This window comes from Rhinopithecus roxellana, chromosome 9 (genome assembly GCF_007565055.1).
Source record: "Rhinopithecus roxellana isolate Shanxi Qingling chromosome 9, ASM756505v1, whole genome shotgun sequence".
Lineage (NCBI taxonomy): Eukaryota > Metazoa > Chordata > Mammalia > Primates > Cercopithecidae > Rhinopithecus > Rhinopithecus roxellana.
The window spans coordinates 127,878,755-127,901,820 of NC_044557.1; the positions used below are offsets into that span (position 1 = coordinate 127,878,755).

Here is a 23,066-nt window from a genome sequence, read left to right on the forward strand (position 1 = left end):
TAATAGAAACAGGGTCTCGCTCTATTGCCCAGGCTGGAGTGCAGTGGTGTGTTCATACCTCACTGCAGCCTTAACCTCCTGGGCTCAGATGATCATCCAGCCTCCGTCTCCTGAGTAGCTAGGACTATAGGCATGCACCACCACACCCAGCTATTTTTCAATCTTTTGTAGAGACAGGAATCTCATTAAGTTGCCCAGGCTTATCTCAAACATTTGGCCTCAAGTGATCCTCCTTCCTCAGCCTCCCAAAGCCAGTGTTGGGAGGTGACAATGTTTTCATCAATCTGTAGTGAAATGAGAAAATTAAACCTGATATAGTCAGTTCTTCATAAATTCTGTTCAATTTCAAAGGACTCTCCTTTGGTTTGAGATCATGACTTCCTAAATTTTATGAGGGTAAAATTGTCCATTTGTCTATGAAATTGTGGTAATAGTGAATAATAGGCTTTACAATCTCTGTATCTATCTATTGTATCTATCTATCTACATACCTATCCATGTGTTCGCCTTCAAGTAAAAAATCAGCTGGTCCCTCTAGTTCTCCAGTTGTCCCTTTGAGATTTTTCTGTACTGTGCAATCTGCAAGAGTGAGACCTCCTGGACCAGGTGAGGACTTAATCCCAGGTGGAGGTGATAGGGAAGGGGCAGGAGTACTCACAAGAGGGATATGACAGAGCTGGAATCCACATCATGAGATCCATGACAGTCCAGATTCTACTATGTTTTGCATACACATAGACTCTGTGTGGAATTCAAATACATAATCAGGGTCGGACACGGTGGCTTATGCCTGTAATCCCAGCACTTTGGGAGGCCATGGTGGGCGAATCACTTGAGGTCAGGAGTTCAAGACAAGCCTGGACAACATGGTGAAACCATGTCTCTACTAAAAATACAAAAATTAGCTGGGTGCGGTGGCGGGTGCCTGTAATCCCAGCTTCCCGGGAGGCTGAGGTGGGAACATCACTGGAACCCAAGAGGCGTAGGTTGCAGTGAGCCAAGATCATACTGCTGTACTCCAGCCTGGGTGACACAGCGAGACTCCGTCTACAAAAAAAAAAAAAAAAAAAAAAATCATAATCAGAGTTTATTTAGTTTATTTTTTTAGCACAGGTTGGATATTTCTAGTCTGAAATTCCAAATCCGAAATGCTCAAAAATTTGAAATATTTGAGTGCCCACGTGATGCCACAAGTGGAAGTCATGCCTGACTTCATGTGACTGGTTGCAGTCAAAATGCAGGCACGGGACACATGGTTTCTTTAGCATCTCCAAGGGACAAAAGGCCCTTCCATCCCTCTTTAGATACGATCTATGTTTTCCTCGCATGCCCAAATTTCCCCACGTGAGCATGCTCACAAAGTGTAATAAAATGACGTGTTTGGGCACCAACGACGGGTTCCCCACGATGCCCCACATGAGGCCAAGACCTGCGTGCGTTACCCAATGTGGTCTTTTGCTTATTTCCTGCTCTGTGGTGTAAAGATAGTGTTGCAAATGTCAAAAAGACCTGCAAATACCCCTATGAGTAACGGTGATGAGAAAAAGGAAGCTTTTATGTAGTAGTGATGATGAAGATGACATTGTCAACACTGCAGAAAAAGCGCCTGTCAATGGCATGGTGAAAAGGTGCGATGGGCTTATTGAAGGACTAGAGCAGTGTGCAGCCATAACACAAGAAATCATGTCGGTTTATAAAATCAGAGAGTTCCAAGACAAAAAAAAAAAAAAAATTCTTAATGAGACAGGTGACTCTGGAGGAAACATTTTCTTTTTTTTTTTTTTTTTTTGAGAGGGAGTCTTGCTCTGCCGCCCAGGCTGGAGTGCAGTGGCCAGATCTCAGCTCACTGCAAGCTCCGCCTCCCGGGTTCACGCCATTCTCCTGTCTCAGCCTCCCGAGTAGCTGGGACTACAGGCGCCCGCCTCGTCGCCCGGCTAGTTTTTTGTATTTTTTAGTAGAGACGGGGTTTCACCGGGTTAGCCAGGATGGTCTCGATCTCCTGACCTCGTGATCCGCCCGTCTCGGCCTCCCAAAGTGCTGGGATTACAGGCTTGAGCCACCGCGCCCGGCCAGGAAACATTTTCTAAATGCCATCTAGCCGGCTAGGTGCAGGGGCTCACGCCTGTAATCCCAGCACTTTGGGAGACTGAGGAGGGCGGATTACCTGAGGTCAGGAGTTCAAGACCAGCCTGGCCAACACAGTGAAATCCCGTCTCTACTAAAATTACAGAAATTAGCTGAGTGTTGTGGCGGGTGCCTGTAGTCTCAGCTACTCAGGAGGCTGAGGCAGGAGAATCGCTTGAATCCAGGAGGCGGAGGCAGCAGTGAGCCAAGATGGTGCCACTGCACTCCAGCCTGGGCAACAGAGCAAGACTCTCTCAGAGAAAAAAAACCAATAATAATAAAACCTTTCTAGCAGAATGTCTCCTCATCCCTAGAGGCCCCTCTTCTTGGTCCCTCAACTGCTTCTGATGTTTCTTCTTGCCTTGAAAAATAAAATACAGTGTACAGTAGCCTTTTAATCAAAACACAGCATTGCAGATGGAGAGTGAAAGCCTGCCCTTACTTGTTGCTGTTAACAGCTGACACAGGTATCTGATGTTGTGCTGCTCGGCTACCCTGCACACTTTTTAAAAAAACTGTATTAATGATGTGTCCTATTTTTACTGTTAAGTATTTAAGCGTGAATAAGCATATGAACACGATTGCTTATGAGAAGCATATAAATTTAGAGTCAGGAATGATGGTGCCATCACACAACCAGATTGTCCATATGGGTGGCTGAGATAGTGACACCTTTTCTTTCTGATGGTTCAGTGTACACAAACTTGTTTCATGCACAAAATTATTTAAAATGTGGCATAAAATTACTTTCATTCAATGTATACAAGGTATTATGAAACATCCATGAATTTTGTGTTTAGATTGGGTCTCATCCCTAAGAAATGTCATTCTGTCTATGCAAGTCTTCCAATATCCAAAATCCGAAACACTTCTGGTCCCAAGCACTTTGGTTAAGGGATACTCAAACTGTAATAATCCCATGAGTGCCTCTTTGGGATCAATTGTGTTATAAATTTATTTTATGAAATACACTAATATATAATTTATTGTCACATTTCCCCTTAATTCCATCTTTAGAAAAATCATTAGATAACTTATAGCTCTATGGTTGAAAACCATGATCTTCATTTAAAAGCTCTTTCTTGAGCAACCTCTTTTCAGTAAAATGACTTTGGGATTCCTTGTCCTCTATCCTGCCTAAACCTTCTTTCCTGGGAGAAAAGAGGATGAGTAATACGTGTTCCACTTCCTCTCTGGAAGTGCCTTTCATATGTAATAGCGGAGCAGTCTTCTTCCAAGGTGCTATTTTGGGGGACCTATTACTTTTATCTCAACACAAACTGAGAGCTGTTTTTGTCAAATTGACACCAGCAGCCAATGGCTAGGGGAAGCCGGCTGCTACATTTTCATTTTTCTTCACTCTCGTGTTTGATTTTCTTGTTCATTTCTAACATTCTTTCATCTACAAAACCAAAATGAATTGTAATATAGTTGCAATGAACATGGCCTTATCATTGCCTGAGGAGGAATGGCCTTTGGTAACGGATCTCACGATCAATATTAAGCCGCCAGCTCTCTTTTCCTAATTTTTACATTATCCTCTTACACCCACTCCCTGAAACACACACTCACACTCCCCACCCAGATGTTGTCATGTTCATTTCCCCTATTTCATTTTTGGGGTTAGTATCCTACTCTTAATGAAGGCCATGTAGACACGTACTCCTTGAAATTTTTCGAGGAAAACAACGTGCTCTCGGGGTATTTGATTTCTTCCCCTGAGGTAAACTCCCCTCAGGTTGTTCACTTGTTTTCAACATGGTTGTCAGGAGTAACTTTCTAGTCCCTGATGGGATTTCAGAGAGGATCATATTCTCCAGATGCAACATATTTTGTTGTTTCGAAGCTCTGAGTTTGTTCTGCTCATAGGATTTCGAGGAGAGATGCCAGCTGTTCCTTTCCTTAGCATTTCCATTGTAATCCCTCTGGTGTATCATTAAGGAGTTTTGTGTAGAGGAGAAAATATTTATGAGGTTGTTTTACTTGCTTCATTTTTAGAGGGAGTCAGAACCAGAGTCCAAGTGTCACCCCAATCTAGAAAAGCTAATATTGCTTGCTGTCTATACTTTTGTATCCACCCGTCATATGCTTACCCCTGGCTATGGTTATTCAGCTGTTATTCTGTGTTACTCCTGAATTAGTCTGTAGCTTCTAGAGAGTAAGGACCACCCATCTTTGTTTGTCTTACAGTTACCAAAGCATCTGTTGCCTAGTAGGTGCTTAGTCAACATTTCTCAAATGAAATTTAATTATAATAGAGCTCTAGCGTACATGGTAGTCTCTCCTCTGATGCTAACATCTATGAGACTTAAGAGTTTGTGATTCTTCCTCTTCTAGCTCCATTTCTTTTCTTGCTGTATGTATTCTCTTTTGATTTAATATACTTAATGTCTCTAATGGGCTATGTACTAGGATAATGATTGTCTTATTTTATTTTATTATTTACTGATTTATTTAGTTTTTTTGGGATGGAGTCTCACTCTGTTGCTCGGACTGGAGTGCAGTGACATGGTCTTGGCTCATTGCAACCTCTGCCTCCCAGGTTCAAGCGAATTCTCCTGCCTCAGCCCCTGAATAGCTGGGATTATAGGCACGTGTTACTGCACCTGGCTATTTGTAATTTCAAAAAAAAATTACTGTATTTGTATTTTCAGTAGAGATGGGGTTTCACCATGTTGGCCAGGCTGGCCTTGAACTCCTGACCTCAGGTGATTCGCCTATCCCAGCCTCCCAAAGTGCTGGGATTACAGGTGTGAGCCACCGTGCCCAGCCAGTGATGATGTTTAAATGAAGTTCTCCTGAGCTTCATGTCCATCTAACTTTGTGAGAGACCACAATTATTACTGAATGTGTAACACTTTCACACCGTCATAAAGTCAAACCTTCGTGGGTCTGTGACATCTGCATATATTTGTGTGCGTGTGTTGCTGTTATTGTTGTTGTTATTCATTTATTGGCTTTGTGTCTTTCTTTTTGCACACGCTATTTCATATGCCTGGAATCACCCACTTCTCCTTGTCACCTGGCTGACCCTACTCATCTTTTGAACTTCAGTTTAGGTGTCAGCCCCTTGAAGGAGCCTTCACTCCCCCTTCCCACTCGAGGCTGGATTAGTTGCATCGCCTATGTGCTCCTGTAGCACTGGCGCACACCCACATCATCACACCAGATAAGGGGTATCGACGTTGTGATTTTGAACACCGCAAGTGACCTAAAGGTCCATGATGTTTAATAATTTGCAATGACACAAAATAATTCTTTTATAATGATTGTATAAATATATGATTATTGTGTTAGTCAATTCTCAGGCTACTAATAAACACAGACCTGAGACTGTAATTTGTAAAGGAAAGAGGTTTAATTGACTCACAGTTCAGCATGGCTGGGGAGGCCTCATGAAACTTACAATCATGAGTGGAAAGGGAAGCAAACATATCCTTCTTCACATGGCGGCAGCAAGGAGAAGTGCCAAGCAAATGGGAGAAAAGCCCCTTATAAAACCATCAGATCTTGTGAGAACTCACTCACTATCATGAGAACAGCATGAGGGTAACCACCCCTGTGATTCAATTACCTCCCACCAGGTCCCTCCCACAATACATGGGGATTATGGGAACTACAATTCAAGATGAGATTTGGGTGGGGACACAGCCGAACCATATCAATTCTATTATTTTGTAGATGATTATATCAAATAATCTTGATTCTTGGTATTAAATAAGGCAAGGCATGAGTTTGGGGAATCACATTAGCTCAGGATGTATCCATCCCAGAAGTAAAGGTTCTCCTACACTTTAATTTTCTATTTATTTGTATGCTTCCAATATTAAATTCTGGGGTCCTGAATGTGGTGAGAGCTATTTTATCTCTATCCTTAGTGCCTTACATCCACCAGAGATTCAGTTAATATTTGTTGAAAAGATGAATGTGTATTTTTAATTTAATACAGATAATTCTTTTTTTTTTTTTCAAAAATCTGGCTTTGCCCCTGAGCCGTGGTTTGAGGTGCTGACCCTCTTCCCAGGAAAATACATGCATGGCTCATTTGAGAAGGTTTAAGGTAGAGACCTTGCCGTACAAGATGGCCTCCTGTTTAGTCAAAGAGAAGAAGGGAAGAAATGTGTTTCTTTCAATACTAAATAGGACTGATTTGATGAAAAGACTCAATTGGAATTCAACTCCTTTGAGATAGATACGACCCCATTCTATCTTTGCCCAACAACTTCTTGGAGAAGGTGATATGATTCATGCACTTTAGACAAAGGCAAATTTGGATCCTAATTTAGGAAAATGAAGCAAAATCAGTCATATCTGTAGGTGTTTTGGGTGCCTGATTTGGGCATATAGACAAACCTCCTGCCCAGGTAGCTCACATATGCCTCCTACTTCTATACTAGCTACAATTTCTCTTCTCGTTGGTACTCTTACTGATGGGGGCATTCAAGACTTTGCCTTCAGTGGCTTATCTGAGAGGTCTAACACATTTAGGCACAAATGCCTGAAGGAAAAGCGTGTAGACAACCACATTGTCTGATGACAGTTGACTGCCCAGGTCAGAGCCTGGCAGGGTAAGTCCGAACAGAGAGCTTTTAGCTTCGCCCTGTCATAGGGACTCAGTTAGCAAACATCATCTCTCTTATAATTAAGGCAGGCTCTAAAATTGCATGAGCAAAGATGAGGTGCTTTGGTAGCTCTTTCAAAATGCTTCTTAAATGCACTTCTAAAAAGTTAGCTTCTGTGGCTCTCAACGGCACAGATCATGTGCCTACATATGAGTGAGACGTAGCTGGGCTTAAAATCTATAGGCAAGTTCTGAAGACTAGAGAGAAGCTTTCCAAAGCACATCCAGATCAATGATTTTTTAAATAGGGGCCAGGACTGGGGTGGAGCTGGTGTAGGGGAATGTTGGGGGAAGCCACATGCATCTCTAAGTAGGAAAGCCACATGCACCCTGCTATCGTGAGAATCACTGAGAGTAATGAGAAGTACAGTTTGTGGCAGTGTGGTGAACACACAAGTGAAAAGGAAACTAGGAAAAATGGTTGCAGGCTGGGACTTAGATTATAGTTCATTCACCCCACTTGCAGACAAGTAATTAGGGTCCAAGGTGTTACAGGATGGGCTTTTCCTATCACATCAGGCATCTCTCGGGATCTCATTGTATACCACAAGACCTCTATGTTACAAAGTGGTTTCTGGTGCATTGTTTTTTTTAATTACTAAAAGTTTTTTGATGGGTTTCATGACAAACTCTTATGAACAAGAAGAAAAATGTGAACAATGATGAATAACAACAAGTACTTGTCAAAGTGACATGGAAGTAGCTGGTAATATGGAAAATATTGAGCAGTCCAATTGTACTGGAATGATTTAGTACAATTTAGTAATATTGTCTTAGATAGTATACATTTAATTGAGCCCCTGGAATCAGAGATGACTCTCAATGTTAGCAATTTTCCCAGGAACAAGATGAAATCATTCAATTTAATTTTAGGAGAAAGTATTGTATGTTTTACAGAAAGCTTAGGAATTGATTTATTGGCCCATTGATTTGAACTACTTTTATAATTCTGGCACACTCCACATATTAACAATTCTTTCTAATCCCTACTTGGCTGGGTAATTTATGCATAGGTCAGGAAGTCAACCTGGGCTGTAGCTGGTTCCATATACTTATCATGTGAAATGACGTTTACTATTTGTTTTCCTCCTGATAGGGCCTGTGCTCCCGTCAAGACTCACACAAGTGGTTTATCATGAGAAGGACTGCACTATTTGACTTCACTCCTACAAGTTTTAATTGACGTTACACATTGAGAAAGTTATGAGAAGCAACTGTCACTCTCTGGAGGTGGAGGCTGCCGTGATTCACAAAGACAAGAGGTAATTTTCCTGTAATCACAGGATGACTCAGGTTAGTAGCTTTCAGCCCTTCAGCAACTCACATACCATGAGGCGTTTTTAGCAATGTGCATCTTTAGCGAATCGAATTCTTCCCAATCCCTATAATTTTAAATTTATGACAATGTGATATAAAGTAAGTTGGAATTTATTTTTGCATAAGGTGGAAAACAGTGTTTGAAAGTAGTTGTACGGGGTAAGTAAAAATTATAAGAACATATTTAGCATTTTTAGAAAGCAAAATGCTTTTGTAGGACTTAAACATATTTTTAAATGAGATTTTTATCACACAAAAGTTTACAGTATCATTTGTACTTGGAAATGATATATAGATGTTAAGTGTGAAGTTGCATGTATTAAAAAGTAAAATTAAAAAGCTATACATCTTGTAATTAGGTCTTTTTTATAATATAAAAGACCTGTCTTTTAACTGTCTGGGCCAACTTGCATTTTCAGTTTAGAATTGTAGTTTAAGTACGTCTTTGAATTTTAAAGCAGAATTTTATGCTCTCTTTTTTTTAATTCTGTGTCCTCTGTGGCATTTATAATAGGAGAGCCATTTCCAGTATTTATATTTCTTCTTAGTTATGAAAAAGTGACCGTTGTATGCCTAGATTGTACCTATAATACAGACCTGACTGGATGCATTGGCTCATGCCTATAATCCCAGCACTTTGGGAGGCCGAGGCAGGTGGATCACCTGAGGTCAGGAGTTCAAGACCAGCCTGGCCAACGTGGTGACCCTGTCTGTACTAAAAATGCACAACTTAGCCAGGCATGGTGGCGGGCCCCTGTAATCCCAACTACTCAGGAGGCTGGGGCAGGAGAACTGCTTGAATCCAGGAGGTGGAGGTTGCAGTGAGCCAAGATCATGCCACTGCACTCCAGGCTAGGCGACAAGAGCAAGACTGTCTCAAAACAACAACAGCAGCAACAACAACAAACCTCTGGGGCAGCAAATCAGAAAATACAAAATAAAACTGGAAAAGCTCAGTCTTAGTTCTGCTTTCCTCCAAGTGCCCACTGACTCACAGCTGGCTCTTTAGGATTTATGACCAAAGAGTCAAGGACCAGCTTGTACAGAGTAAAGTACTGCTGTTTTGCAGAGGGAGCTAAGAAACAGCTCCTTGATTCATTGGCTCTACAATTAATTATTGAGTGATGCTCTGTGTTCTGCACTATCCTAGGCTCTATGACGTACAGATGAGACATAGGTATAGATATATAAAAACATCACATTTCCATCTCTGCCCTCCAGAAACTTATAATCTAGTTGGGAACATATATATAGTTGAGAGTTCATGACAGTATCCGGAAAAATGCTCTAGAGTGATAGAGATAATAAGTTTGCAGCGTATAGAAGTCCTGGGGCCGGGCACAGTGGCTCACACCTGTAATTCTAGCACTTTGAGAGGCCGAGGCGGGTGGATTGCCTGAGCTTAGGAGTTTGAGACCAGCCTGGGTAACACGGTGAAACCCCATCGCTACTAAAATACACACACACACACACACACACACACACACACACACACAAGCCATGTGTGCAGCATGCGCCTATGATCCCAGCTACTCAGGAGACTGAGGCAGGAGAATTGCTTGAACCCGGGAGGCAGAGGTTGCAGCAAGCAGAGATCGTGCCACTGCACTCCAGCCTGGTGACAGAGCAAGACTCCATCTCCCCCCGGCCAAAAAAAAAGAAAAAAAAGTACTGAGATGGATGATTTTTATCTGTAGTTATCCATGAATCCTTTATGTAGGAGGAAGAAACTGTGCTAGACTTTGCAGACCAGAAGATTTTGGCAGGAGGAAGTGATAGGAGAGCATTGCAGGTGAGAGAGAATACACTGCTGGCTTCAGCAAAGACCTGAATAAGGTCCCGAGCAAGTCCCACTTGGGAAAAAGTGAGTAGATTTGTGTGGGTAGAGCTGAGAGTTTGAGGTACTGTAGTTGCAGGATATAAGACTGGAAAAGTGGACTGGACCAGGTCAGGGAGGCTTTTCATGACAGACTGAGGAGTGCAGGTGCTATCCAGTAGGCAGTAGAGGTCCCCTGAAGGGCTTTCAAGAAGGAGTGAATATTATCCAATGGGTTGTATAGAAAAATTAACCCTGCACTGGCATGAAATACAGATTCTAACCAACTTTTCTTGAATTCATAGAAGAAAAATCATGAATTGTAGCCAGCAAATCAGGAATGGCACGTGTGCTACATGGTCTATGCTGTTACCTTTTACTGTAGGAATGTGTTGTGCTCCAGCCAAGTGGACATTAACAGAGAAGGTTGTGTTGCCAACTCCCATCATTATGAATATATTAGAAGGGATAGATGTAGGGGGTGCAGAGACAGCAAGAGGAACAGACAGACCAGCTAGACTAGCTGAGATACTAGGGGATGGCAGTACAAACAGAAAGACAGAAAGGGGGCAAAGGTGCCAGCACTGCAACAACTTTGATCTTCTAGGCTGGCATTCCAATAGCACATTGCCATCTCAGTAGATTCTTTTGCTCCAACAAGAGTCCCTTCATCCATTTGTGATGAGTCCTGTTGGCAACCCTAGTGGCCATGGTACCTCTCTTTCACTGTGGCCTCCACTGGGGTAGATGCTGTTGTTGTGAAGGAGCATTCAAGTTTGTAATACTTTAGTCCTTTTGCTATACACGTCAAAATGAACTAAAGCAAGGAGGAGGATGTGTTGGGAATGCCTAAGTAGCTGGCACAATAAAAGGAACCTCTGCAAACCAAACCTCAGGAAAGTTACAACTTGGGATGAGACATGAGGATCTTTGCTTCCAGGCTGAGCCATCAGCAGTTCGGCTCCAACCTCTTGTCAATTTCCTGGGCCAGGGAGAATGACTGTCCGAGATTGGATCATGTACCCACCGCACTGCCACTGTCAGTGTGCCTGGCAGGCCCCAGTGACACTTGGAGTCTGAGAGAGGTGCAGTTCCCCAAAGAAACAGAGGATAAATAGAGGCTTTTTAAAAGTATTTTAGAGGCCGGGTGCGGTGGCTCAAGCCTGTAATCCCAGCACTTTGGGAGGCCGAGATGGGTGGCTCACAAGGTTAGGAGATCGAGACCATCCTGGCTAACACGGTGAAACCCCGTCTCAACTAAAAAATACAAAAAACTAGCCGGGCGAGGTGGCAGGCGCCTGTAGTCCCAGCTACTCGGGAGGCTGAGGCAGGAGAATGGCGTGAACCTGGGAGGCGGAGCTTGCAGTGAGCTGAGATCCTGCCACTGCACTCCAGCCTGGGCGACAGAGCGAGACTCTGTCTCAAAAATAAATAAATAAATAAATAAATAAATAAATAAATAAATAAATAAAAGTATTTTAATCTCTAAAGTGTCTGCAATTGCAAATAGTGGTCATATGTGCGTGGCCTCAGGCTTGGCAAGGGATCAGCTATTCCCCAGAATCTTAGATCTCCAAAATTATTTTTCACTACTACCTCTGATGGACCCTCTGCTCTTTCAAACTAATGTCTTTTTTGTTTTTTAAAAAGATACTGATATTGACTAGAAGCTTTTTCATTTTTTAAGAAGGCACTGATATTGACTAGAAGGTATTAACTAGGCAATACCTTCATGCCTGCATGCCTGTAGCTGCGTGGATTAAGCGTCTTTTCTCTTTCTCCCTTTCCTTTCCTTCCTTCTGTAGTGGTCAGCTCTTCAAACACATCAAGTGTCCCAAAGTGACTTGATTTATACACCTTACTTATGTTAGAATTCTCAAGTTTGCTACTTTCCCTGAAAAGCAGGCTAAGAGGACCTGAAAAGCAGTGACTTGTCCACCTTTGGGGAACCCTGGAATTGATTCTTCTTGCAAGTGCAATTTAAATGACAAGAAACGAACATTTTCCTTTTTTTTTTTTTTTTATTTGAGATGGAGTTTCGCTCTTGTTGCCCAGGTTGGAGTGCAATAGAGTGATCTCGGCTCACTGCAACCTCCACCTTTCAGGTTCAAGCAATTCTCCTGCCTCAGCCTCCTGAGTAGCTAGGATTACAGGCATGCACCACCATGCCTGGCTAATTTTTGTATTTTTAGTAGAGACGGGTTTTCTCCATGTTGGTCAGGCCGATCTCGAACTACCAACCTCACGTGATCTGCCCACCTCGGCCTCCCAAAGTGCTGGGATTACAGGCGTGAGCCACCGTGCCTGGCTGAAACAAAGATTTTCAAATCTTGCCTTACACTTCTAGGCTGAGTTCCAAGGCGCAGTTCCCGACCTCTCAAGCATTCATTTGAAGATGTGTCAGCTTACACACACATAGGGCTCACTGAAAATTTCCCTTTTTAATACTTTCCTATTATTCTGGAAATGAATATAATATATTAAACTTCAAAACAATACAACTCTAGACTTTCTAGAGCAAGAATTTTTAACCTTTGGCATTATTTTGTTTTAGTTTCTTTTTTTTTTTTTTTTGAGACGGAGTCTCGCTCTGTCGCTCAGGCTGGAGTGCAGTGGCCGGATCTCAGCTCACTGCAAGCTCTGCCTCCCGGGTTCCCGCCATTCTCCTGCCTCAGCCTCCCGAGTAGCTGGGACTACAGGCAACCGCCACCTCGCCCGGCTAGTTTTTTTGTATTTCTTTGTAGTAGAGACGGGGTTTCAGTAGACGGGGTTTTAGTAGAGACCGTGTTAGCCAGGATGGTCTCGATCTCCTGACCTCGTGATCCGCCTGTCTCAGCCTCCCAAAGTGCTGGGATTACAGGCTTGAGCCACCGCGCCCGGCCTATTCTTTATACATATTAAGTCATAGCTCTTAGCTCTTTGTCTGCTTTTCTTACTCCCTGTTTCTGGCTTTCTTTGCACTAACATATATGAACCACATGATAATCATTCAATACATATATTCATTACCCCGTTTCTTCTCCTTTTACTTCCCCTGGTTTCTTTCTTCTTTTCCTTGTCATTCTATCTTGATCCTTTTCTTGATTTTTATTTAAAAAACTTCATTGATACATATTTTTGTCTTCTTTGTGTCGTTTTTGTTCTGGGTTTGGTTTTTTTGGAGGGAACACTGATTCTTCTGTTAGTTGTGTGTGTTTCGGGAGATTCACCGTCCAGATATCAATTAGGCCCCACGTCATTGTTGTCTTAGGTTCTAAGGCTTATAAATACTATAATATTTTTCAGGAAGATTTTATTCTCTGCAGAATAGAAAGCTCAGCAGATTTTTCCAATAACTGCACATATATAAAGAGCCACATAAACAGTAGACTAAATATTACAGATGATCCACATGAGAGTAATAAATGAGGACACTCAAGTTTGTCCATACATTCTTCCTAAGGTACTGAAGTAACTGAGAATTGTCTTAATGAGTAACAGTAACAATGAAACAGCAAGGTAATTAGAGAATGAAAGTAAGTAGCAATAGCAACCACCTGCTGCTACAAGCGGAGGATCATGTAGCCTCCTTCCTGGGCCTTTACACAATTTTATGTTCCCATCTATTTATTGAGATCAGTAATCCTCATATATTATTATAGTTGTGCTACTTGGAAGCTGTGGCTGGCACAATTCATCCTTAATTTCACTTCGAGTTATTGAGTAAAGCTATTCAATGTGTAATAAGATCACAAATATAAGGTAGATAAAATGAATTTCCTTCCTCTCATCATACTAATGAGTCACTTATCTGCTGCCCTAACTGAAACAACTTCTTTATTGAGAGCAAATGGACTCTATTCTTCACTGGTTACTGGATAATCTGGCATTGGACGTTATCTCATTTAAGTCACTTATTTCTTCAGTTAGATTTCTTCTGAGCTAAAACTCTCAGCAGTTTCTGTATATACTATGACATCATCTTATTGGATGGGGCTACTGCTCTGACATTTCACCTGATCTTTGAACCCAGTGATCTCCAGTTTCTAGCTGCCCAGAAGGCGCTGACTGGATGGCATTCATCCCTCAGGGGAATGGCAGAACACGGATGAGAGAGAATACTCTGCTCAGTTTCAAGTTCTAACATGGTTTAAAATACATAACAAGGCAATTGCCTGAAAGCAAAAGGCAGTTTTAATTGAAATATACATGGACCAAAGTACATATATCATAAATGTACAAATAAATGAATGAATTTTTCATAACCTAAGCACCCTCATGTAACCAGAGCCCACATCAAGAAACAACATTACCAGCACCCCAGGACCACCTCCCAATCCCCAGCGCTCCCTGCCAGGTGCTACCCCAGGCAGCCTCTATCCCACTTCTAATGGCCCACATTTGTTTTATCTGTTTTTGCACTTTTTTTTTTTTTTTTTTTTTTTTTTTTGTCTTTTTGAGACGGAGTCTCTAGTCCGCCCAGCCTGGAGTGCAGTGGCGCGATCTCAGCTTGCTGCAAGCTACGCCTCCCGGGTTCACACCATTCTCCTGCCTCAGCCTCCTGAGTAGCTGGGATTACAGGCGCCTTCCACCATGCCCGGCTAATTTTTTGTATTTTTAGTAGACATGGGGTTTCACTGTGTTAGCCAAGATCGTCTCAATCTCCTGACCTCATGATCTGCCCGCCTCGACCTCCCAAAATGCTGGAATTACATGTTTTTGTACTTTATTTTATTTTATTTTCTCTGATCTATTAGCTCATGTTTTTGTACTTTCTATAAATGGAATCCTACAGTGTGTATTCTTTTGTGGACTTCCCTTTTAATATGATATTTATGGAATTTTTATCGTTTGGATATTTGTCCCCTCCAAATCTCATGTTAAAATGTGACCCCCAATGTTGGAGGTGGGGACCATTGGGAGGTGTTTGGGTTATGGGGGTGGATCCCTCACGAATGGCTTGGTGTCCTCCTTGTGGTAATGAGTGAGTTAATGCTCTGTCGGTTCACATGAGAGCTGGTTGTTTAAAGGAGCCTGGCATCTCCTCCCCTCTCTCTTGCTCCTTCTCTGACCTTGTGACACACGTACTCCTCAGTCACCTTCCACGATCAGTAACAGCTTCCTGAGGCCTCACCAGGATCCAAACACATGCTGGTGCCATGCTTGTACAGCCCGCAGAACCGTGAACCAAATAAACTGCTTGTCCTTATAAATTACCGAGCCTCGGGTATTCCTTTACAGCAATACAAAATGGACTAATATAGGGATTGATCCATATTGTTGCATATGGTTGAAAACTTTCATTCTTTTAACTCTGGTAGCATTTCATTCTATGAATATACCACAGTTTATTTGATCATTTCACTGATGATGGGCACATACGCAGTTTCCAGATTTGTGCTACTTTGAAGAGTGCTTCTTTGGATGTTCTAGCACATGTCTTTAGGTGAATATAGGTGTCTATATCTTTTGGATATATGTATATACCTTTAAGAGTGAGGTTGCTGGGCCATAGGATATGCATATGTTTAGCTTTAGTTGTAACTGCCAGGCAGTATTCCAAACAGATTGAAACAACTCACATTTCTTCCAGCAGTGTATTAGAACTCACCAATTCCATATTTCACCAATGCTTGATATTCCTTGTGTTTTTCATTTCAGCCATTCTTTTGTATAGGTGGTGGGATCCCATCGTGGGTTAAATTTGCAGTTCCCTGATACTAGTGAAGTTAAGCCCCTTTGTGTGTGTTTCCTGCCCATCTCCTGCCCATTGTGAAGTGTCTGGTAAAGTCTCTTGCCCATTTGTCGGTTGTGTTGCCTGTCTATTGCTTTTTTATTTGTAAGGAGTTGTGTATATTCTGGCTACTACTCAACTGTCAGCGGTGTGTACTGTGAATACCTCTTCACACTCTGGGGGTTGAATTTTCCCTCTCTTCATGGTGTGTTCATTTTAATATAGTCTACTTTATTTTTCCTTTTATGGTTAGCACTTTGTACGACCCTTTGTAAGAAATTTTAACTTACTCCAAGGTTGTGAAGACGTTCTCCATTTTCCTCTAAAAGCTTTATTGTTCTATATGATAACAAGAGGTTTTAATTCGTAAATGTATGTCAGTATTTGGAGACAGAACTGTTTTAAAGCCACGTGTGTTTTCCATTGAGCTAAAACATAGAGGACTCACTGCAGGGAAGAGTGTGGTACAGAAAGAAACTCAAGATAGAGGTAATGGAAGTTCCCGTCACAAACGAATGAGAAATCCTTTCTGATGACAGGGCTAAGTGCTTATAGCCTATCACCTCGGTCTCTGTGCTAACGTCTTAGGAGGAGCGGGTATAATAAGCACCATCTTGAGGACATTCAGTTATAGCACCTCCTCCCTCAGGACAAGGAGCCACTCTTGGGGGCAAAGCCTTCTCAGAGTTCACTAGATTTATGTGGCTCAAGTACAGAGTCTCATCTCCTTGATGAGACAATAGAAAAACCTTTTCCCTGGAAGCCTTTTCAGTTCCTCGGAATATTTTTACTATTTGCACCTGGGTGTGAATATGTTTGTAGCTTTCCAGTGATCATTAAGAAACTGGAAAAACTTGGGAAAGCTTTTTATTTTTATTTGTCGACATATCAAATACTCAAAGTTGCCTTTGAAATTGTGGCTGTTGGATATATATGTCAGTGTCCACCTCTCTGTCCCTGTTTCTTTGCCCAGAAACATGACATTAAGAAAGATTGTTCAGAGGCTGAGTGCAGTGGCTCACGCCTGTAATCCTGGCACTTTGGGAGGCTAAGGTGGGTGGATCACAAGTTCAGGTATTCAAGACCAGCCTGACCAACATGGTAAAACCCCATCTATACAAAAATACAAAAATTAGCTGGACGTGGTGGCGTGTGCCTGTAATCCCAGCTACTCAGGAGGCTGAGGCAGAAGAATCTCTTGAACCTGGGAGGTGGAGGTTGCAGTGAGCCGAGATTGCGCCACTGCACTCCAGCCTGGGCGACAGAGCAAGACTCCGTCTAAAAAAAAAAAAAAAAAATTGGGAAAGAAAAAGAAAGATTGTTCAGGGTAGGGGAAGATAGGAGGGTTGATTTACTGTGGGAAGGATATGTTCACTATCTTGAGTATCTTGATGGTTTCACAGATACATACACACATACACACACATGTGTAAAAACATCAAATTATATTCTTTAAATATATGCAGTTTGTTATATGTCAATTATACCTAAATAAAACTGTTAATATGATTTAAAAATGTAAAAGAAATACTGTTTAATTGGCTAGAGTTCCATCATTCATGTATTCACTAAACGTATTTAGAGCTATTATATTTAGGCCCAGTGCTAGATACTACGGGCTAACCAAAGATGTGTATGAAATCTTGTTTCTTCTTTAGAAGTTCAGAATCTAGTAGAAATATTTAAGCCATTATAATACTTTACAGCACACAATATATTTCAAGTGCTATGGAATTATGATTGTGGAGATTATGTTTCTTTGAGAAGGTAGAGAAGACTGTAGGTAGAAGTTGCCACTTGGTTCACAATATTAAGTTCAAAAAAGTAGGATGCAAAACTGTATCCAGTTTTCTCTCAATTTTTTAATAATACATACCTATGAGAAAGAAAACTTTTAATCTTTATGAAGAAAAAGGGGAACTTGTATGGTAACAAGTTGTCATCTAATAAAAATTGATGTATACTTTTTACTTTTTCATGATCTAGATATTTTGCCGTTCATATGATGAACTGAGCTGTTTATTCCTTTTGGTGGATGGGGTTAGAATACCCATGATGTCTCTCCATCAAGAGTTCTGAGGGACCCAGGCTGATGTCTCCAGGACAAGGAACCTTTCCTTGCAGAGACAAGGGATAGGGAACTTGGCAAGCAACACACTGGGATCACATTTATGCCATAGCAAGTCACATAGGGTTTACCTGAATTCAAGTAGGTAGAAAAATGTTAGCCTAATCACATGCCCAGGGCAGGAAAAGTAAACATTCGTGACTTCTCAATAGAACCCTGTTGTCAGAAGCAGGAATTGCCAATGTCCTTCTCTTTGTTTTTCTAGCCTTGGGAAACATGCCAGGCCACTCACTCTCCTGTTAGTTTTCTGTCACTTTCTCTCCTCTCTTCCATCCTCCAAGGAATAAATGCTAGAAATAGGCAGAGTTTGTGGGGCAAGGGAAGGAATAAAGACGATTCAACGTCTGAGGTCTGCTCTTCTGTGCCTACATCAGCTTCCCCCGGCAAAGTTAGTTGTATCTTTGTCTACTCAGTTTCATTTGTGTTTTTGTCATCATATTTATGATTTCTTTTGATCATTAGCATTCAATTTTGGGGGTTTGATTTAAGGTTACATTGTAAGCTTTACAGGTTGCTTGAAAAGTAGCAATAAAGGTAAGATATTACAACATTGTGTGTCAGCATCACTGCACACTAGTTATTTAAAGTATAAAATAATCATTTCAAAATGTTAATAAAAAAAGCAGTTTGCCTGCCTTTGGAAAGGTGTGGTTGTAGAAACAGAAATGAGTTCAAGAGAAGAATATTTTAGGGCTAGAACAGGGTATCCATTTGAGATTCAAAGTTAGGAAATGTGGTACCTCAGGGCGCAAGGGTGGTACTCTAAAATGAACAGGTTTCTTGCGAGTTGAGTGACCCTGAGACCCTGTCCAGAGCCTACACAGGGACTAGAACTAGAATATCATCTACTAGACTTCCGCAGTCCTTCTGCCTTTCCCCCCGCCATGTTATGAAGCATCCCAAACTCTCATCTTGTTTTTTTGTTTCCTACAGCTACATTCATTTTGCAGAAAAATATTCTTTTGGTTCATCCATATGTGCATGGCTAAAAATGGACTCCCTAACACAGACTCCAAGTGATCACAACCAACCACTTGCGATCATTTGACTATTCAGGACTTTTAGTTCAAATTCTCAAGATTCGGTCAGTCTCACCCATGCACTGGTTCCCGGTAGGTCTGGTTTTCAACCTGGGTCCACTCAGTGAGGCGGGGATCCCTGGAAAGAGGAGGCACAGGCTCAGAAGCAGGTTCTCTTGGATCGACAGCAATGAGCAACTCTGATGTGCATCCTTCTGACTTTCTAGTTAAAATGTTTACCGTCTCATACTTTTAGTCATTTTATTTTATTTATTTAATTATTTATTTATTTATTTATTTATTTTTGAGACGGAGTCTCACTCTGTCGCCCAGGCTGGAGTACAGTGGCCTGGATCTCAGCTCACTGCAAGCTCCGCCTCCCGGGTTTACGCCATTCTCCTGCCTCAGCCTCCCGAGTAGCTGGGACTACAGGTACCAGCCACCTCGCCCGGCTAGTTTTTTGTATTTTTTAGTAGAGACTGGGGTTTCACCGTGTTAGCCAGGATGGTCTCGATCTCCTGACCTTGTGATCCGCCCGTCTCGGCCTCCCAAAGTGCTGGGATTACAGGCTTGAGCCACCGCGCCCGGCCTTTTAGTCATTTTATAAACCATCTTAGAAGTTATGATTTGTAGATAACATACTTCACTAAAACTACATGAATGAAAAAGGATGCTCAGGAAAAATGCTTCCTTGTTTGGGGGACGTTCTTAAATTGCAAAACATTAAATTAGCATTTCCAAAGTGTCTTCCGCATAATATTATTTCCTAAAAAGACAGGAGGTGTTTAAAGACAGAAAGAGTATATTAGACCCAGTAATTCTGAGAAAAGATTTTTCAAAACTTGTAGTATGCTGGGGTGCATTTTGAATCTCAAAGGAGGGACACAATGTGAGGCTTTAAATACTGACATTTTATGTGGATTATTTTATGGGTCTGCAGTTTGACAGCACACAGATTAGGAATCCTGGCTAATCCAAACCCTTTATCCCTCGCTTCATCTGGAATCCTGTGCTCCTGTTTTAGTACTAGTCTTATTAGCTTAGTCACACTTTCAAACTCAAGGAATTTGTTTATATACATAAAATTCATGTGGAAAATATTGTAGGAAATTTAAATCCACAGCGTTTAAAATTTAAATCTGCAGTGTTTATAAAGTTAACTGGAAAACATAGATTCATATCGCTTATACACTTAAAAATAACTCTCTTTTAGGTTACCTGAAAACTCAGGGCAAGATCTCAGGGGGTGCTGTTCAGATACTACAAATTCTGAGCTTGAAATTGGAGTCATTTTTTAAACTGCATAGTGCAAGGAATCCAGTTTATGTTGGTTACCACTTAACATTTGCAAGTGCAGTAAAGAAAAACTTACTTGTTCTCTAAATTGTATTGCTTGATTGATTCCTTGAGGAAGGGGAAATGTAAATAGACTAAAATCTACTGAGATTTTGATTTAAATGAAAAGCACATAGTGTTTCTGTTTTTCTCTTGTGTGGGCAGTTCTAGCCAGCCATATGTTTACTTTGTAAATTTCAGTTGAAGGTGCAACATAAGCTGTTTCAATTTGGGTGGAAGTTTTGTCAGACCTCACAAATTGGATTTATACTCAGGAGTTTGCTAGAATTTTTTGCAGGGGCTGTGGGTTGGTTCATACTGATTAAAGACAACCTATTACATTTTAAGAGTAAATCCTGAATAGCTCTTCCTTGAAACGGAAGAAATGATGGAATTATATTATCATCATTTGGTGATACTTGTAGTAATAATTGGGGCAAGAGTCATTGGTAGATGCTAAAACTGGCGGGTGAGCAAATAAGAAACAGTATTTACATAGTCTGAAACAGTATTTGCATAGTCTGAAAGTCTCTCTCCATACAGGGAAGTAACTTGGCAGTAACTTCCCAGGACAGGGGTAGAGGTGTGGGGACAGAGGCTGTCCAGGGACAGTACCTTCTCTCTAGTTACACTCCCATCTGCCAGTTTGCAGGTGTCGGGTCCCCTCCCTTCCCCAGCTCCTCAGAGTGATCACTCCGTCTGCTAACAAAGCCAGTACTACCCTCTGTACTCAGAGCTAGGTTCCATTCTCGTTATGTGTGTTTATTTGATCATTTGCTGCGGGTCTGCTGTGTCCTAAGTGCTGGGAACTCAGTATTAAATAGGACAAGTCCTTGTTCTCCAGAGTCTTCCCGCGGACTCTGCCAGAGAAAAATATCTTATCTGAATTCAACGATTACAGGACTCTGTGATCCCTGTAGAGGTATGCATGGGATGCAATAGCTGATAGCCATCAGTAGGGCCAAATGGGTTATTAAATGATTGGAAATACTTTCCTACTGATTGGTAAAAGCCACAACCTGAGCCCCTGGCCACTTGCCTGGGATAGCCCTCACTCACTCACACGCCAAAATAGAATAGAATCATGACAGAGTAAAGCCCAAAACGGGACCTGCTCTCATGCTTTTCTTACTCTTTCCCTGTTGCCCTTATCCTGCCTGGAAGGTCAGGAAAGCCTTCCTGGAGGAAGTGATGCCTTTTCCAAGAATGACTAGAATTTAGCCAGGTAAAGCATAGCATCTGTTCAGGCCCCTGGATGAGAAGGAATGTGTCACCGCTGAGAAACAACGGGTCATTGGGTATTATGGCTAATGCTGAGGAAAGATGGTGAGAAATGACCCTTAAGAAGTCTGATGAGGCTAGATCAGAAAGAGCCTTATGTGCTCACCTAGGCCAGCTGAATCCAATGGGACAAGCTATAAAATGCCTCTGAAGAAGTTGCAGGTAAGAATTGAGGGGAGTGGTGTGGAGTAAGACGGCCAAATGGAAGGCTCCACTGATAGTGTGTCCTCTCTCCGCCACCCTCCCGACAAGGACCAAAGTTAACACCTATCTACACACAAAAAAGCACCTACATGAGAACCAAAAATCAGGAGAGCACTCACAGTGCCTGGTTTTGACTTCATATCACTAAAGGAAGCACTGAAGAGGGTGAGAAAGACGGTCTTGAATTGCCCATGCCATCCCTCCTCCAACCCCCTGGCAGCAGCCATGTGGCATGGAGAGAGAATCTGTGCTTAGCGGAGGGAGAGCACTGCATTTGTCCAACACTGTATCCAACTCAGTGCTGCCCTGTCACAGTAGAAGGCAAAACCATGGGGCTGAACTCAGCTGACACCTGCTCACAGAGGGAGCATTGAAACCAGCCCTAGCCAGAGGGGAATTGCAGATCCCAGCAGTCTGAACTTGAGTTCCTGCAGGCCTCACCACTGTAGGCTAAAGGACTCTGGGGTACTAAATAAACTTGAAAGGCAGTCTAGGCCAGAGCTCGTAGGTGAGTCCTCCTGCTGAACTGGCCTCAGAGCCAGTGGACTAGGTGGGGAGGAGGGAACGCCACCTATGGAGACACCAGCAAGGGCTGCTAAGAGAGTGCTTGCACCAACCCCTCCCCTACCCAGGCTGCACAGCTCCTGGCTCCAAAAGAGAGCCCTTCCTTCTGCTCGAGGAGAGGAGAGGGAAGTGTAAAGAGGAGTTTGCCTGGCATCTTGGATACCAGCTCAGCTACGGTAGGATAGGGCCCAGCCAGAGTCCTGAGGCCCTCTTTCCAGGCTCTACCTCCCAGATGACATTTCTAGACACTCCCTGGGCCAGAAGGCAACCTGCTGCCTTGAAGGGAAGGAGCTAGTCCTGGCAGGGCCCATCACCTTCTGACTAAAGAGCCCTTGGGCCCTGCATAACTAGCAATGATACCCAAGTAGTACTCTGTGGACCTGGGTGAGACTGAGTCTTGCTGGCTCCAGATGAGGACTCAGCACATTCCCAGCTGTGGTGGCTGTGGGGCAAGACTCCTGCTTAAGAAAAGTGGAGGGACAAGGGAAGGGGACTTTGCCTTGCACCTTAGGTACCAGCTTGGCCACAGTGGGGAAGGGGTCTTTGGAAAGGGGAGGGAAGAGTGGGAAAGGCTGCATCTCGTGGCTTGAGTGCCAGCTCAGCCACAGTACAATAGAACACCAAGTAGACTTCTAAGGTTTTTGACTCCAGTCCCTGGCTCCCAGACAGCACCTCTAGACCTGCTCATGGCTTGGGAAACTGGCCACAGAGGTTACAGTGAGCTGAGATTGCGCCACTGCACTCCAGCCTGGGTGATAGAGCGAGACTCCATCTCAATAAAATAAAATAGAATAAAATAAAAAACAAAAAGGACAAAATATCTGAATAGACAATTTCGCAAAAGAAGACATAAAAAATGGCAAACAGGTATATGAAAGAGTGCTGAACGTCATTGATCATCAGAGAAATGCCAGTCAAAACTACAATGAGACATCATCTCACCC

The 23,066-nt window shown here is 42.4% G+C and overlaps 1 protein-coding gene across 2 annotated transcripts in view; it reads left to right on the forward strand.

Moving 5' to 3' along the window:
* Positions 1-23,066, forward strand: part of TRMT9B (tRNA methyltransferase 9B (putative)) — a 72,144-nt gene that overhangs the window by 30,937 nt on the left and 18,141 nt on the right. Inside the window, exon 3 of one of the 2 annotated variants that reach the window (XM_010380105.2) lies at positions 7,842-8,038. Coding sequence is in view for 1 of the 2 variants with exons in the window: in XM_030938221.1 (XP_030794081.1) it covers positions 7,949-8,007 (59 nt within the window). In the remaining variant the exon portion in view is untranslated. The remainder of the gene's footprint in view (positions 1-7,841; positions 8,039-23,066) is intronic. The other variant, XM_030938221.1, reaches the window with a different exon arrangement.